Source organism: Spinacia oleracea, chromosome 4 (assembly GCF_020520425.1).
Source record: "Spinacia oleracea cultivar Varoflay chromosome 4, BTI_SOV_V1, whole genome shotgun sequence".
In the NCBI taxonomy this organism is placed as follows: Eukaryota; Viridiplantae; Streptophyta; class Magnoliopsida; order Caryophyllales; family Amaranthaceae; genus Spinacia; species Spinacia oleracea.
In genome coordinates this window covers 135333823-135351375 of record NC_079490.1, presented here as the reverse complement: position 1 = coordinate 135351375, position 17553 = coordinate 135333823, and the positions used below count along the sequence as shown (strand labels likewise).

Genomic DNA, 17553 nt, shown 5'->3' with positions numbered 1-17553 from the left:
CAATAATACATTTTTCTTTCCAAAAGTGATAAATATTTGTTAATATTCGTAATATGATAGGAGCAAATATTAATATACTTAAAAACTATTTATTTATTTACTTTTATAAAACACGATTATTATCCTAAAATAACAATTGCAAAAATCCGAATTTGTATGAAAGGTGCAACTCACAAATAGAATTGGGGCTTACTTACAAATAGAATTGAGCTTGCTTTTAGTGGGCTAAGGAATTAAAATCAACAAAGTAACAAGTGGGGATTTTGTTCCTGGGAATTACGAACGAGAAACAGAGAAAAGGAGAGCAGGGTGCGAAGGAGGAGAGAGGAAGAAGGAAGCAGGCGGCGGCTGGGCGGCGGTTCGCCACCGGAGGATGGGGTGCGGCCAAGTGGTGCGGCAGAGGAAGCGCACCAATCCCGGCGGTGCTGGTGGTTGGGCGCGGTGGAGAGCGACGACATGGAGGGAGAAAGCCGAGGAGAAGGGGGAAGAATTCTGGGGTGTTGGGCGGTTCTGGGTGGCATGTCTGGGTGGCGCGGCGACACGAAGGAGAGGTGGAGCGTCGCCAGCGCAGCAGCACCACCGTGCTGGCTGGGCGCGAAGGCAGGGGGGGTCGAGTGAGGAGAGAGGCAGGGAGTTGGGCGCAAGGGCGAGGGAGACAGGGTAGGTGCGTGGTGGTGGTGGGTTGGAATTGGTGGTGGTGGTATTGGTGGTCTTCACGGTGGTTGTTGTTAGGTGGTTGCAGCACGGTGGCCATGGTGGTGATTGGTGGTTCAAAATACAGAAAACAAGAGTAATGAGATTGAAATTTGATTTTTGTTTGATTTCTGATGTTCCATTTCAACTCTGAAAAGAATGTTGAATTTGTAAAGGAAGATAGAAGAAAGCAATTTAGAATTGTAAACATGGAGAGTGAAGGAGAAGGAAAAGAACTTGGGGCTTAAGTAAATGAATATAGACAGATTCAAGGGAAGAGAGGAAGGAAGGAAGGAAATTTCCTCCTTTTTACTTTGTACGTGGAGAGCAAGGAAGAGAAGAAAATTGGATATTTGCTCTTTAGGGGTATTTTAGTAATTTCACTTAGTTAGAAAAATTCTGAAATTTCTTTGCTATATTTAGGAATTGATATAAATAGGAATGTTTAATTAAAATCAGATTTTCAAATAATTTTTTTGTAAAATATCGATAACATAACATAAAATAAATTTAATTTTCGAATAAAATAAGAACGCTCCGAAATTATTAAAAATTCGAAATAAACAAGATTTAAAAAGGTAGTTTAAGCTCGTAAATATTAAATTATAAAATCTGAAAAATAAATAAATCGTGTAACGATATTAAAACTTAATCGCAATAAAACTTCGTTAATTAAAATAAAGATTGAAATTAGGATTTAAAACGGTTTTAAGCTAAATAAAAATAATTTAGCATAATTAATCAAGATTTAAAAATTCGGGGTATTACACGACAATACCCCCACATCTTCACAAATTATTTAAATTACAGTGCTGATTCAATACCATCAAGCTCAGCCCAGTGGCAAACCCATCTTCTCTCAACCCTACCCCTAATTTAAGGAGATGTTGGAGCAGCCGCTAGAGCCGCTGCGCCGAAGAAAAGGATGTTCAGGAAGTTTAGCTACCGCTAGAGCCGCTTGATTATTTTTTTAAACAGGCGGGGAGATATGGAGAAACAGGAGGAAATCAACTCGAATCTAGGTTCTGATTGGACGTCGATGGTGAGCTGCAATGGCGACATTGCTCTGCCGGCAACAATGGCGGCCGCTTAGGCGTCGAGCACGACCGAAGATTTGGCATTGTCTTTAGATTGGGCGTTGTGGGTGCTGCTACCACCATTATCAACCTTCTCCAACTCCAAATTGAAGCATCAAGAAAACCCTAATTTTATAAATTTCCTATTTTCCCGAAATAATCAACAAAAACTGTTTCACAAATTACAATTGAATCTCCTCAAAGAAAACCTAAACACACGATGATGATATTCAAAAGTTGAATCACAACAAGAAGAATGCAGAAAAATGGCGAGAGGTTTGTTCGTCCCTTTGAGAGTGAAAAATAGGGACGAGCAAGCCCACAAAATATTGTTTTCTTGGCGACAAGGTTTTTCCATTTCTTTCCCAACTTCAAACTCTAGATTCTTTAATCAATGTTCTTATTTACAACTAAATTAGGTCATCAATTTTTCGAAATCTTGATTACAAGGGAAATTGAGTCATCATTGTATGTCAAATGTTAATTAGGTCATCAATAATTCTAATCTTGAACGAATGATCATTATTTGTTGAAATGCTAATTGAAATTGTATCATCATTGTATGTTCAACTTCCTTTATCTGTTTGATGTTGATTAATTCATCATACATATTTTGATTAGTATTTTTCCCTTTCAAAATTCTTTTAAGATAAAACAAAAGAATGATGATTTGATATTGATTTTACAGTATGTTTGCTTAAGGGATCAAATTTTATTTTTTATATTCGCACGCATCGCGTGCATATAAGACTAGTACGATATTATTTGAGGGGAGGAAATCTAAGTTACCTCACAACACTTGTGTCTTTATTACGGAGTATTGTTTTTGCTATTTGTTCTACACTATATTTGTAGGGTTTGTCTCTAATTGTTCGTGGCACGCGTTTGGTCAAAACAACTACTCCCTCCGTCTCTTTTTGTTCTTTACGTTTGGTATTTTTCACGCGTTTTAACGATTAATTAATTTGCATCGAGATTTCTCAATTTTTTTATTTAAATAAGATAAATTACGTTTATTTATAATGTTTTCACTTTTATCAAAATTCTGATATTGGGAAATGTTAATGTCCCAATGGAAAAGTGTGAAAAATTAAATGACCTAATGAATTTAATTGGTTAAAATAATAGTTGAACACAAATTTTGATAGAACTATATTAGATCCCGTGCACGCACGGATTTTGATATTTTTTTCACAAAATATTTAACTGAATATCTCCCAAACTACTGCATAGTTATAAGTTTATAACCTTTTTAACATACTCGTTTAAATTTATTCATCTAATATGACAATTTCACCAAAATATTGAGTGATATTTTTTCCATTATTAATATAGCGATCTGACTAAAATATTACCAATTTAGAATAATTATTATTACGTCGTATCTATTATTGCCATAATTTATAAACTAAAATTTGTTTCTATACATAAATAGTTTATAAAAAAAGGTAGAGAAAAAAAAAACGGATTTTTGGGAAAGTGGTTTTTGGCGGGAAAAAATCTCACCAGGAATTGACACGTGTCATTCTTAGTGTCTCTTTTAGTATATAGTAAAGTAATAGATACTAACTCATTTATGTGATAATATAAAAGGAAATGTATGGAACATTTTGAAATACCCAAAAAGAAAAATGTAAGGAACAAAAAGAGACGGAGGGAGTAGTTGATATTTTTCAAATATCTTATGAGTCTTATTTCTTTCAAAAATTTCCTATTAGTTGTTTATGATCTAAATCTCACCTATTCTAAGTAAAGTGAGATTTTTTTACATAGTAATGGAGTAAAAATACATCATAAATGAATATACTATTTTTAACAGAGGTCAATTCCACTTGGACCTTCCATTAAGCACCGAGGGCATTGAAAAACTCTGCTTTGATGACATTCAACAATTATACCTTCAACATTACCATGGACATTGCACCTGATCGATGTCGCCGGCAAAGTTTTCTCTCTACATGAAATCATTGCTGCAACCAAATAGCAAATTGCTAGCAACAATGGCATGTAATCAAATTTAACAAAATCCTTTTTAGCAAAATTTTCTGTGAAATTGATGATAAGTTGGATCAATGAATTAGTAACACCAAAATAGAGAGAAAATCTTCCAAACAGCCGACCTTCATTTCCTGGATAGTAAAACCAACAACAATAACCTCTCTTTTGACACACTACTCCATATATCTTCCCTTCATGAAAAGCCTCGAAAAGTGCCATGATTAAGCAAATACAGGAAGTAATAATGCTTAACTTAAGGTAAATTTTGCGACCCATTTTCCCATCATTTTTCTCCTGGGTAAGTGCAGCTTGACATAACTCAACAAGCACATTTAGCAAAATGAACAACCATTTAAGACATTTTTTGTTCTCTAGAGTTTTTGACTTTACAATGTTGAGTATACAAAACAACTCATTAGTGACTTCAAAGCCATGGTAGTTACCTTGATCGTAGTCTTGTTCCTCAACTTCATATTTTCCCTTAAGAAGTGGTGAAGAGATGTATTCCCGAGGAGGGAGTTCGATTCTCGATCGATGATGATAAACCCGGGTCCGAGGAGTAATCCTTAGGCGATAATTGATCCTCGAGTTTTGTTTCATCAATGGTCATCGTGGTACTATAGATGTCGAATTCACGTACTAATTAATTTGGTGTTTACATACAATAATTTTAAGTTGTTTATTCATCAAAATACAAGTATTTGAAGTGATTTAAAAAACAGTAACAAAGTAAGGACAAATTGTACCTTGTTATGAACACTGAGATTTTTCGTGGGACTTTCTTCTATTTTTCCTAGTTAGTGATTTGATTTCTCACTTCCTAGTTTCTTCCTTTGAGGTCAAGGTTAAGGACAAACCAATACATTCATGTCAACTTGAACCAAAATGAATATTGAATAAGCACAAGTGAAACTGGGCCTCATTTGTCAACGCGTGTGATGAGAAAAATTATTTTAAAATGTACTACCTACGTAGTATTCGATATTTCATTTTCATGAATTATATTGGGTTGATTACTGGTAAATTTTGAACAATTTAATATTGAGCTCAGATCACCCACCTTGTCAAGCCGCACACCACACTCCACAGTCCACATTAGTATGATATTGTCTGCTTTGAGCCTTGCTCCCACGGATTTGGTTTTGGCTAATTTCCAAAAGATTAATTTCATACTAATTTGAGAAGATGGGCACTTATATGCTAGACAATCTTTGCCCACTTTTTCAATGTGTGACTTGGTTTTATATCCCAATAGTTAATTATAGTGAAAAAGTAAGGAATGTAGTTATGAGACTTATACAATTTTACTCAAATGTTATGAGATGAGGGGTCAAAAATAAAATTACGCTAACACTTTGTCCTGAGGGAAGAGGGAGGACCATACTAAATTCCTACCATTTAAATTAATTATAACTCAATTATATCATGTGTTTTTATTAAAAAAACATAAAACATAACGAACGTGGTAATGTATAATAGTTACTTCATAAGACATCAAAATATCATTTCCCTAAACTAACACATTATTCACATACTCTAGTTATCCGAAAATACAAAATCCCCAAACACATAGATATCATAAGTCTTGACTACAATTATGATCCTTATCCTTAAACTCGATTCAATTCGATTTATTTTGCCTTAACTAATACTCCTACTGCTAATCAACTCAGAATTATTTGTATTTTTTTGAATTATTCTTACATGAACATTTTATATAAAGAAGATCTGTTTTTCTGCAATAAACTTATTTATATGTAAATCATAAAATTGTCTAAAAGAACTGAAGTACTCCATATAAATTTATCTAATCTTTCAATTAAATAAAAAAAATTATATGAACATGTTTTAGACGGAGTACTTTTACATCCTTTCTTCTGTTTTCTTGTCTTTCCCGTTACCTTCCGGGAGCCCGCAACTCCTGCCATCAAATTTTTAGGGTTTGAATTCGCTGATACCCCCAATTCTTCGAAAATCCTCGACTAATCACACGATCTTATCATACTATCTTTCAATTTCTCATATAATCCTTACAATGTCGACGGGTCAAGCGAGGGCGGTGTTAGAAGGGGACTTACAGATAGTTGCGGTGGCAGATAAGCCGTCGACAGTGGCTGCTTTGCCGCCCAGACCACCTGCAAGTGGTGGTTCGTCGAACAACGCGCTCGTGGAGTACACTCGCCCTCGCTTTAAAGAAGAAGAGGAAGATTTGGAGATAAAACTACGTCGTATTCTCGAGAATGTTCCTGTTCGTGTTAGTAACACTTCCGGTAGTTCTGCTGGTTCCGGCTCCGGTGATTTCCACCAGGTTTCCTTTCTCTTTAACCATAAACCCCTAATTTTGGTTCTTTTTATTTAATTTTAAATTCTACAGTTTATTTTCGGCAAAGTTCTATTGAAGTCAATTTTAGTTTTAAAACTTACTTCGTGTTGTTAGTTGTGATTTTGTAGCTAAATGCAGTTTAATTTTCAAGTACAATAGAGCATGAGAACCTCGGGGAGTAATTGGTTGTTGAAATTGTTATTTCCGACTTGAAATTAGGGATTTGAATGGAAAGAGGAATTCTTTATGCCTGTGGTAATTTCTGAAGCTTCTATAGTGAATTAGGGGTGATTCTGCTTGTTGAATGAGTTTTTCTGTGGTATCTTCAGGTTGATTTGTAAGGAAGTATGTGTAACTTATTTCTGCCACCTATTTATTTCCGGAATTGAGCATAACTCCTAGAATAGTTAGCGAAAGTCAATGATCGTTATCAATTGTAGATTTCTCTGAGGAGGTTATAGTCAGAAATCAAAACGAGAATGGTGGTTTATGTGGGTTATGAATGTTTACTGGAAAGAAAACGGAGACACATGGATGCTTTGTGTATTAAAGAAATGTATGATATAGTTTAACAGCTGGAGTTTCTTTTTGTTGTTTGATATTGCAGATGGAAATAGGTGATCATATTAATTAAAAGTCTTCAAACTAGTCTGAAGCATTGCCTACCCACTATTACATAATTATCTTTTGTAGGAGAAATTGATAAATCTTCCTTAAGTAGTTTCAAGAACAATAGGGGAGGGGTCAATAATATGGAGTTTGATGCATATGATTACAATTAATCTTGCTTCCTTGGCAAACTCTCTGCCACTTTGTTTGCCTCCCTTCCTGTGCATTGATTTAGTTAATGAAAACTACAGTTTAATTTTACAATCAAGTGATATTCAATTGCAACCTCTTTCCACTGAAATCTTTGGCAAATACTACGTAGGAAATTATGTAGCGGATAAAAAAGGGAATATTTTCCTGGTATGGAGTACAAATCATGCTTCTGTTTTCTTGTGTACTTCTCCTTCCTATAGCTTCATTTATCACTTGTGGAAGTCATCTAGGAGTGATTCTAGGTATTAAAGCACTAGAGTTTTTTTTTACACTGCCATTGGGAATTTGCAGACCATTGTCACTTCTCACCTTGAATTTCTATTACCTAGAAGGCCGCTCCTGAAAATTGGTGATCAACTATATTTTCACTTGCTTTAGTATAGTAGTTATTCATGATAGTTGAAACTGCCATTGAATGGTTTAGTTTTTCATCGTATGCTATTAGAAGGAACACTGAATCTGGTTTTCATGTAGATGAACAAGGAGCTTATTTATTTTAATAGCAAATGTAGAAAAGAGGAATCTTGACCTTTAGACATCTAGAATAGAGGAGATATTGAACATAGGGGATGAAATATGGTTATTTTCTTCTCCAGTTCTCCTTCTAATTACATTGGAGGCAATAGTCCAGTACCTTCTGGATAGATGTTCATCTGCCCTTTACCATGTATGTAATCCGTCCACAACTTTATGGAGTTGTTTTTCTCTTGTTTGCCTTGTGATTATGAAAACATCATCTCCACTTGTCTTCTTTTAGGAGCATTGTAATTCGGGTTTGATGTTTTTTGTCATACTCGCATTGTTCTGATAGTGAAGAAAGTATGCCTTTTAATTTGGGGTGGGTGGGGGCCGTGGGGCTTGTATTATTTAATCAGGTTTTGGAGATTTTCATTATTTCTCTTGTGTTCTAGCATAAATATCCACTAAGGTTAGTGCAAGGACTAAGTTCCGTATACTATACCGTTTGTCCCTAAACTAATAAGGGGATAAAAGGTGGCCATTGTTCTTAGTTTGATTAGCATGTTATTTTATTTATCTAATTAGAGAGTATAATTATATATGGATAAGCATCTGCAAGTTTTGTTCAACCTTCCACCGTTCCACTACTTCTTTAATCTGCAAGACTCTTTAACTGATTCTTTTCCGGGTTCCATTGTTATGTTATTTAGGCTGTTGTAAAATGTAAATGTAAAATAATGAGGTTGAGTTTGTTTCATGGCCATGCTACCTTGGTTACTGTATATCTTCGTGTCTCTTCGACTTGCTCATCTGGAGAGCCATTGAGAAATAGATGATTGACGATTAGCTGTTTGTTTTGAGACAAAACAGCTGCAGACTAATGCTGATTGTTTGCCATGCATTGTGGGTTAAAATGCAAAATATTGATGAGAAACAGGGGTGAAATACTTAGATGCAGTACCTCAATTGGAATGGGAGGTGGGGAGAGGGATGAGGGAGCTTCCATTTCCTTCCAACAATGGAGGGATTTGATTTATTACAAGGGGAAGGAAAAGGGATCCCTCGAATTCTCTTCCTTTCCCTTCCGCTATGTCTTGTCCAAACACAAGGGAAAATGTATCCTCCCTTTCTCTTCCCTTCCTTCCCTACAAAATTCCCTATCCAAACTTAGTATTTTTAGCCATTACCTTTTACAAGTACCTCAAGATAATTGTCAACTTGTTGAACTTAAGTGATGCATAGTTGTGCAGCTTACGTTTGTGGCTTTCTCTATGTTAGCCAATTGTCAACTTGTTGAACCTGAGTGTTCCATAGTTGTGCAGCTTACATTCGTGGCTCCTATATTTCTAGCTGTGTCTATGTTACCCCCCCCCCCCTCCCTCCCTCCCTCTCTGTGTTGTGTTTCACTTGGTGAATTTACCCCTACAAAATGTTGATTGTAAGCGGGGTTAGTTCATTGGGCTAAGGGTGTAGTTACTTGTGACTGTGTGTACTTTAACTTTTGGGGGGAGGTTAGGGGAGGGGAGCACTGGCCTTGACTTAGTTCTGTTTTGGAATTATCTTAGTAAAATGGTTGTGTGCTTTGCAGCAAAGTTTACCGGTTTTTCAGAGGTGTTCTTTAATATGTATTCTGAAATCCAAATTTATGCCTGAATTGATTGATGCTCTGTAGAATTTCAGGTGAAATACACATATGTGCTTGTCCATTGCCGCCGGCCCACCCCACCCCACCCCTTTTCTATGCTTTGTTAGTTGTGACCTTTATGCAGACTCTTGTTACCCTAGTTTGAATGCTAAACTATTACCTTTGTAGTATCGGCAAATGAGGCGGAAAGAGCAAGACAGACTTGTGAGAATTGAGGTTGACTATCAAAGAAGGAAAGAGGTAGCAGAATTCGAATATAGAAGAGAACAAAGACTGAAAGCTGCCGAAGAACAATCATCAAAAAAGCGTGCAAAACGTCAAAAGAAGAAGCAGAAAAAGAAGGAGAAGAGAAGCAAACTTAATGCCGGTGGAGGAGAGGAGCATCAGAAAGAGGGTGTTTCCGATGACAGCGGAGATTCTGATAATGGTGAGAAGACAGCGGACGATTGAACGTGATTTTCCTGCAACTGCAAGATTACACAAATTGGTGACTTTGTGATTGGCTGAAACAAAAGATATGGGGCTGCCCTTGAGCCTTACCAACTGTGGGATCGTACGGCTGGAAACTAAAAATGATAGTTGCATGGTTTGATCCTTCTTGGATACTCATGGCTAAGCGTCAACATTTATGTACTCTCCTGACTGAGCCAGTTGGTTATCGGCGATGTAGTTTCTTTTATAGAACGCGAAGTTGTATGCGTAATTTACTCGCTAACCACTCTACTACTTAATCCATATGCGCTTGCATAATTTTTTATTTTATTTTATGTGTTTGCATTTGAGCCCCCTCGCAATATGGCTTAGGCCCTGTTTAGTTTAATTCAGTTAATGGCAGTTCAATTCAACTCTAAAGAACAGGGCTTTACCTTGGCAATTTCTTTAACGGGTTTACTTACTTATCTTGTAAGGAGCCGATCAAAATGGACCCGGTCTGAAAATTAGCGGGTTTTGGGAAGAATACTAGGTCCGGTCTGCCCCGAACTTTTAAAAAATTTGTGGGCTTTGGGCAACGTAAAACTACATTTTTAGGGCTTGTTCGGTATTGTTGTGTTTTTTGATTTTTCGGTTTTTTTCTTAAAAAAACAAAACAAATATGTTCGGATTAAGCGTTGAAAAAACAAATATCGTTTACTTTTCATTAAATCACAACGGAAAAGTAAAAACCAGTTTTAGTGGTTTCACAGTTTTGGTTTTTTTGGGGAAAGACGTTCTACCTTCAAGGTCTTCTCTCTCCTCCCTCTCCTCTGACTCTTTCTTCCTTCTTCCATAAATTTTCTCTCTCCCCCTACTTCCATGTTAGTCTTACAGATCTAGTCCAAGAAATTCTCATGTGTCTAAGAAATTATCTTTCCGCCTCTTCTGATAATTTCAGATCTTCATCAAACTAATTTATGGTTTTCAATACTTTCAATTCAATACTTTCACCCTTAAAAGTTTAAGGATTTTTTCGTTAAAAGGTTGAAAAATCTGGAGTTTTTTTTTCTTTTGATGCAAATTTGTATTTTTTGGTTTCCGATTTTTTTGATTTGGTAATTTTTTCCATGATAATAAGATTTGAAGAAAAAAACAAATTGGTTTGATATTTTCAATTTTGAGAATTGAATTGCGAATGAACGGTGTTGAACCGTTGAAGACAAGCAAGTGATTCGAGTAGAGTAATGGTGGTAAGTTATTAATGGTCTTCTATATTGGAGTTCCATTTAGGTAGTGTTCTCTTCACCTGAATTTGACTTATCTTATCTTATCTTATTGGCCCTGAACTTATCTTATCTTATCTTATTGACCCTTATCTTATCTTATCTGAACTTATTGACTCTTATCTTATCTTATCTTATCTTATTGACCCTTATCTTATCTTATTGACCCTTATCTTATTGAAACTTATAGTGTAACCTTATGTGATATTTACCTTATCTTATCTTATCTTATCTTATATTATCTTATCTTATTGGCCCTGAACTTATCTTATCTTATTGACCCTGAACTTATCTTATCTTATCTTATTTTATTGGCCCTTATTTTATCTTATTTTATCTTATTTTATCTTATCAGACCTAAAATAAGTGAAAATAGCAGCTACAGAAGAAAGAGGATATTTGGGGCTCCAATAATGTCACTCTCAATACTTTATTAAAAAACCAAAGAAAAGAAAAGGGAAAAAGTCATACTTCTACGAAGCATTTGGCCATAAGTAAAGTTGTTTGATTCAGTTTTGAAATCTAAAACTAAAACCAGTTTTCGGTTTTTTAAAAACTAAAAATTCAAAATGATACCGAACGGACCCTTAGTTATAAATTTGGTCTGAAAATAGCACGAAAAGCCCGCTATTTTTTACCCGAGTTACCGGATTTTGGTCACACCAAATCGGCCCAAAGCTTGGCATGGCCCGGCCCGACATAGTGGGCAAACTTTTATTGTGGCGGCCCGCCCCAACCGTCTTTTGATCAAGTCTACTTGTAATAATAATCCGTGCTTGAACACAATAAATACCTCAGACAATTATATCCTTATTTAGAGATTAGTCCAGAAATTAAGTTTCCAAATTGCACATCGTTTCAGATTATGAATGTACTCCGTATTATTCAACTATTACAAGCTTAATGTTCAACTAATGAAGTGTTGGCTTAGTGGTTAAGATTGATGATCTTTGTAAGCCAAGTCTCAGGTTTAAATCCCTCATACTTTGTGGCTTATTCGCACAAAAATATGAACCAGCTGAAAATTCGATCTGAAACCCGTAAAAGGTGGAATTTGGGTATCCATACAAATTCGATAAATAATGGGTTGGGTTGGGTCGAAATCAGGTCGACCCATTTGTAACCGGGTTGAGATTTTCCCACCCAACCCGACCTGTTTAATTAAACGGGTTGAGATTTTCAACCCAACCCAACCCAACTATAAACGGGTTGACCTGAAGTTGACCCGTTTAATTTATTTTTCACTTTTAAGTGTAAATTGACTTGACTATAGAATTGCGAGATGATGTTTTTGTGGTATATCTCATAGCAAAAAATAATACTTCAATATGTATTTGACATAATCAAAACGTCAAATAATTGTTCAATGTTGAAAGAAAAATGAGAAATAAAATCTTTCAAATAACATTCTACAGATCTATATTACATACTTGCTTGAACTTAAACGGGTTAGGCGGGTTATTTTCGGGTTGAAAATTTCAACCTGACCCAACCCATTTAATTAAACGGGTTGGGTTGGATTGACCCATTTAATTAAACGGGTTGAAAATCTTGACCCTACCCTTTATCATTGGGTTGGATTCAGGTTGGGTTGGGTCAATTTTGCCAGCGCTAATAAATATAATCTAAGTCTGAATCCGACTTAAAAAATCCGTGTCCCAATAAAGGTGGGTCGGACATGAAATTTATAAACCGATTTGATCCGACCCGTTATCCGATTGTTGTGAGTGTTGGGGCTGGGTGGATCCGAGTATCCCACCCGCTAGATATCTGTCACGTCAAGTGTCAACTGTCAATTACCACAATAACAATTGTATAAAATATTCCCCTTTTCCCAATTTCGTAAAATTGTCTTCACCATTTTCAATTTCATTCTTGACAAAAGAAACCCAAAATCATTCTCATTTCTTGCCAACTGCTTTCCCAAACCTCCAATTTCTCCCTCTCTCTCCTAAGAATCTCGAATCAGAAACCCTAATTCTCCAAAGAATCAGAACAATTACAAACCCTAACAATCATAAATGGGCGAATCTCATACGAATCGTCGCATTTCTGTTCATCAAGCTCTCGGCGCTGGCCCTGGTATTCTCCTATTCTTCTTCATTTCTCAATTCAATTGCCTCTGATCTCTGGTATTCATGCATAATTTGACACTTTCTTGCTGTTTTCTTGACGCAATTTCGTTTTTCCGGTGATTTTTTTTTTCAGTGGCAGACGTGCTATTATGGAGAAAACGTTGTGGGAGTATTGCATTGCTAGTTTCATCAACATCATTGTGGATTCTTTTTGAACGTGCTGGTTATAATCCTCTAACTTTCGTCGCTAATGTGCTTTTACTCCTTGTTGTCATCCTGTTTTTCTGGGCCAAATCCGCTTCTCTTCTCAATAGGTATTTGTTTATCTTTACTTTTAAGTTTTTATGATGATGGTGTTTTTGCTGTTGGGTGGAAATTAAAATTTGGCGAAATTGTTTGTGATTGCTTGATGAATTAGACCTCTTCCACCTGTCCCTGATTTGGAAGTATCTGAGAAGTCGATCGAGCAGGCGGCAGATGTGATTCGAGTTTGGGTTAATCGTGGATTGGCTGTTGGTCATGAGATTGCCGTTTGTGGGAATTTGAGGGTTCTTTTTCAGGTATTGTAACTCTGGTGTGGCATAAGTTTGTGTGTTATGTTTTCTTACTGTTCTAATCATGTTTTCTTCTTCTGAATTTTGTTTAGGTTGCGGCATTGTTATGGTTGATTTCGTTTATTGGTAGTTTGTGCAATTTCGTCACTTTTGTCTATATTGGTGAGTGCTTTTCTATTATCATACTTTTGTTCAAGGGTTTTCGCAGTGTATTTACTTCGATGTTTGGATTTATGTTGGTAGGATTCCTTCTTACTCTATCGGTTCCAGTGTTATACGACAAGTACCAAAGCCGTATTGATGAAAAGCTGCAAGTGGCATGTAGAATCATTGAATCAGGTTACAGAAAGGTTGATGCAACTGTTTTGAGAAAGATCCCAGTTTCATTGTACAAGAAGAAGAAAACTCAGTAGGCTGAAGTGGTAATCTTACTCCCTGGTTCTTCACTGATATCTTGACATGGCATGGCCTTTGAATTACAGAAAATGAATCATCAATAGTTTTCTGCTTATAATGACTAAATGTGCTGGGGTTAGGTTAAAGTTTTCACAGGCTTTTAAACCTGTTTTAATTAAGAGGTTTTTATGTTTAAGTATCCAATTAACCTGTTTAGTGGTTTCTATTGGATGCATAGAATGGTTGTAGTATCAAAGCATTGAAATAAGCATAATGGGTTAGGGAATTGAAATAGATTTCAAACTTGGTATATTTACATCCTATCAATTTTTCCTCTGCCGTGGTTGTGGTTCCTTCTCCACACAATTCTTCTCAATGCATAACGAATCGTGGAGTATGTTTGTTAAGCTGACACTCACTGTTTATCAAGAATTTAAGCCCTAAAGTTTTCACATAACTTGAACCTTTCCCTTTCCCTTTCCCTCGGTATTAAGCGAAAAGGGTTGCTAACATTCCTTGTCATATACTCATATTGATATCTTATGTTCTTATGTATGTCCAAGGACTAGGCTATCACTTGTGTCTTTCATTAGCTTAATGTTGGCGACTTCCTGACCTTAGTAGAGTTTGCATTTAGGTGATAACTGATAAGTTGTAAATCTTGAAATGCCCCTCAGCAATTTATTTTAGTTGAATAATTAAGTCAGCCGTTGATAGTGAGTGTCAAGCCTTGATGAGTTTTGTAGGACCATTTTTGCCTAGCGAGAAATGATTGAGTCACTGTTCTCTAGCCTGACTAGTTTGCATGTACACGGAAAGCCTACACAAAATATGATTTCCCAACATTTATTCTAGTCATACACACTGAATCTGTACATTAATGGCCTAACGGAAGCTGTAGTGTTGAGAAATCTTCCTCTGATCCTGTGTGTTTTTGTCATGTTGCCTTCTTTTGCAGTGTTACTTAAAATGCAACATTATTGTAGATTGGACAATTTGATACGGCATATCTTAAATATGTGTTTGATTAAATAAGTTGGGTATAATTTCTTGTAGAGGAGCATCTCAAGTTCTCAACTCTGGTCTGTACTATGTACTTACCGTTGGTTGTACTACTTGCAACTACGTCTTATTGATGAAGCTCTGCATTCATTGAATTTGTTATTTCCTTTTGAAATACTTTTCATTTATCTACTTTGGCGTATTTGTGAGTTAGATAGTATGGCCTCAGAATTAAAATGGATATGGTGAAGGTGTTTTGTCATTATATTTGCCTCTGTCTAATCAACTTATAATTTCTGGTTTTGGGTACTAGTGAAGTTTAGATTCATTTGGTGCCTTTATGGTCCTGTATTATCACAGGTGATTTGATAGTACAATGGTGTTAATATTTTGAATAAGTGATAATTATTAATATGCTTCAGAGTATGGACATTTTCCTTTTTTGTAACGAGCACTGATTTCTCTGCTTTAAATCTGTCACCTTATCTAAGTGTGGTATTCCACCCGTATTTTTCTTTCTGAACGAGTGCTTATTTTCATGTTGCAAAAGATTGGTTACCTGATTTAATTGTTCCTTTCTGTTGACAACCGTGATTTTAAAAGGACATTACTCCGTAATTTTTTCTATTATAGTGTTTGATTCTAAATGAGATTGATGTACATATTATTAATTCTATACTATCATGTTATAGATTAGTAGATACTGGTTATTTTTATAAAAGAAATCTCTGCTGGTTTTGACTGGTCAAGGGTAAGATTGCTTTTCTCTCCAGTTACTTCTCCAGCTGAAGATTTATAGGTTTGGAATCCTGGAGTATGTTGATCTTGTATAGAAAAGCAAAAGGACTGCTTGATCCACCTTGCAGAGTCCCACCCTCCCCCATATGTTTAGTGTGGTGGCTAGGTATTCTTATAAGAAATGTTGGTCATTCGGGATTGGTTGTTTTGTATGCCAAATATTATTCCTGGCCCTATACGGAATGGCTGGATTTGACCTTTCCATAGAAGAGAAAATTTGTTTCAGTGAAATTGATGGAAACTAAATTTATTGATATTTGTTATAACTTATAAAGTAGCTAGGATTTGTATTTTTGTGTCATAATTGGTAATATGGTATTTGGTAATATTTGATCACAACAGTACTAATTTACTATACTTTGATCTTGTTACCTACTCTAAAAAGATTTTTTCTGCGGTTCATGAAGTTCAGAAGATAGTGTTTCTGTGATTCTAAAAACCTTCTGTAGTAGGAAGCAAAGATATTTTTTAAAGTGGAGATTTAAAATTTTGTTTCGATAGAGATGTAGAATGGGATGATTTACTGCTTAGGAATACTGATTCTCTCGCAGTGGATTTTGTTAGAAATTATGAGCACCTGAGTGAAATGTGTTGATTACCTGAAACATCTTCCTTTGAAAGTTTCCTTGATTAAGCAGGGCACCTCCTATTAGTCCTATGTTTTGCAAGCCCTAGCAAGGGGTAATCCTAAGTAGTCAAGTCATAGTGACTGCCTGGATGATATGGGTGAGGGCCGTGAGGCTGATGATGACAACCTTGTATGCCATTAGAATGTTGCTTTTAGGGCTTTTTTACAAATTCGTGTGCTGAGTATTTAACAAGTGCACAGAATGATTTTTAGGGAGATCGTACAGCATTTTTTTGGCCTGGTTTATGTCCTGTGTTATTTGTCTTAAGCTGAGACAAGAGCCTTTTATTCTTGTCTAGCTTTCGTTGATGCAACAATAGACTGGTCAGCGGTTTCAGTTTATTTGTTTTAATCGTGTATGACAGGAGGGGAAAAAAGTAGCTCAACGGTTGGCTGAATTTTCTCTTATCTTTGAAGTTGAGAATTAACATGCAGATGGACCTGCACATGTTGATTGTTTTGTGTTCTTCCTTGGAAATCTTTGTTAGTTGAAACTTATCCTTAAGCTATACATCAGCAAAACAGAAAATATCTTGGTGGTGTTGTAGTTTTGTACACTTTCTTGGAGTCGTTACTTTCCGTTCTATATAAACTATTAGTTCGTTGATCTTGTGTAATAATTAATTGCAATGTTGCATATTCAAATAGTATGCTATAGGGGGCATAGATGATGATAGAACCATAAACTGGTGATCCCATGGTTGGAGCAGGATCACTCTCTCTGCTCATTTCTACGGTGTATTACTTCTGCTGCTTAATTAATCATTTCATTCTGCCTTAAATCCATGCACATTTGATGTATTACTAAAGAACTTTTGTTGCTTGGTCAATGTGTTTACCTATTATCTGCTATATTTTCAGAGAATTTTCAAGATGTTCAAGATGTGCATACTACACGATATTCAAGATTCGCCGTAACCGGAGATTGTTTAATGAGTGACTTGATTTTTGCTTTACAAGGATTTTAAGGAGTGGGTAAAATTTGTAGCTGGAGATTCTTTGGCTTTACGGCTTTTGTTCCAGAACTGAGAAAGAGTGGAAGATATGTTTTAGGTGGTGATCTGGAGATCATCACTTCCTCTGATGCAGATATTGGAACACCTTAGTGTAAATCATCAATATTAGGTTTGCTTTGTTGTATTTTCTCAGTCACCACATGAAGCCGGAAATAGTTGAGCGCCTTTTCATGGCGAAAATATAGATTAATAGTTGAATATGTATTGCTAACTTTTCTTTTTCATTTTTCTGGATTGAAATGTGTGGCAGTCTAGCAAAGCTGTAGGAGGACATAATGATACCTTCCCATATTTTGTTTGGTTAGGTCTTTGCTTGTATAACCTAAAAGATCCTCTCTCTCATCTCATTTTCTTCTTTGGAAAGTCGTGCA

At 35.9% G+C, this 17553-nt stretch overlaps 2 protein-coding genes and 1 long non-coding RNA gene across 3 annotated transcripts; all 3 read left to right on the top strand.

The window, feature by feature from the left end:
* The first annotated feature begins 5607 nt into the window (after positions 1 to 5607).
* Positions 5608 to 9778, top strand: LOC110777246 (uncharacterized). Its single transcript, XM_021981852.2, has 2 exons — positions 5608 to 6075; positions 9185 to 9778. The coding sequence occupies exons 1-2, from the start codon at positions 5803 to 5805 to the stop codon at positions 9464 to 9466; spliced, it is 555 nt and encodes a 184-aa protein (XP_021837544.1). The 5' UTR covers positions 5608 to 5802; the 3' UTR covers positions 9467 to 9778.
* LOC130472556 (uncharacterized) lies at positions 6082 to 9105 on the top strand. The gene is made up of 2 exons (XR_008933121.1): positions 6082 to 8781; positions 8888 to 9105. It is a non-coding gene; the product is annotated as an uncharacterized lncRNA (long non-coding RNA).
* Positions 9779 to 10226: 448 nt separating the features above from the next.
* LOC110777249 (reticulon-like protein B11) lies at positions 10227 to 17545 on the top strand. The gene is made up of 6 exons (XM_021981854.2): positions 10227 to 12795; positions 12922 to 13102; positions 13207 to 13348; positions 13435 to 13504; positions 13586 to 13764; positions 17028 to 17545. Exons 1-5 carry the CDS (start codon positions 12735 to 12737, stop codon positions 13753 to 13755), a joined length of 624 nt encoding a protein of 207 aa, XP_021837546.1. The 5' UTR covers positions 10227 to 12734; the 3' UTR covers positions 13756 to 13764; positions 17028 to 17545.
* The last annotated feature ends 8 nt before the right edge of the window (positions 17546 to 17553 follow it).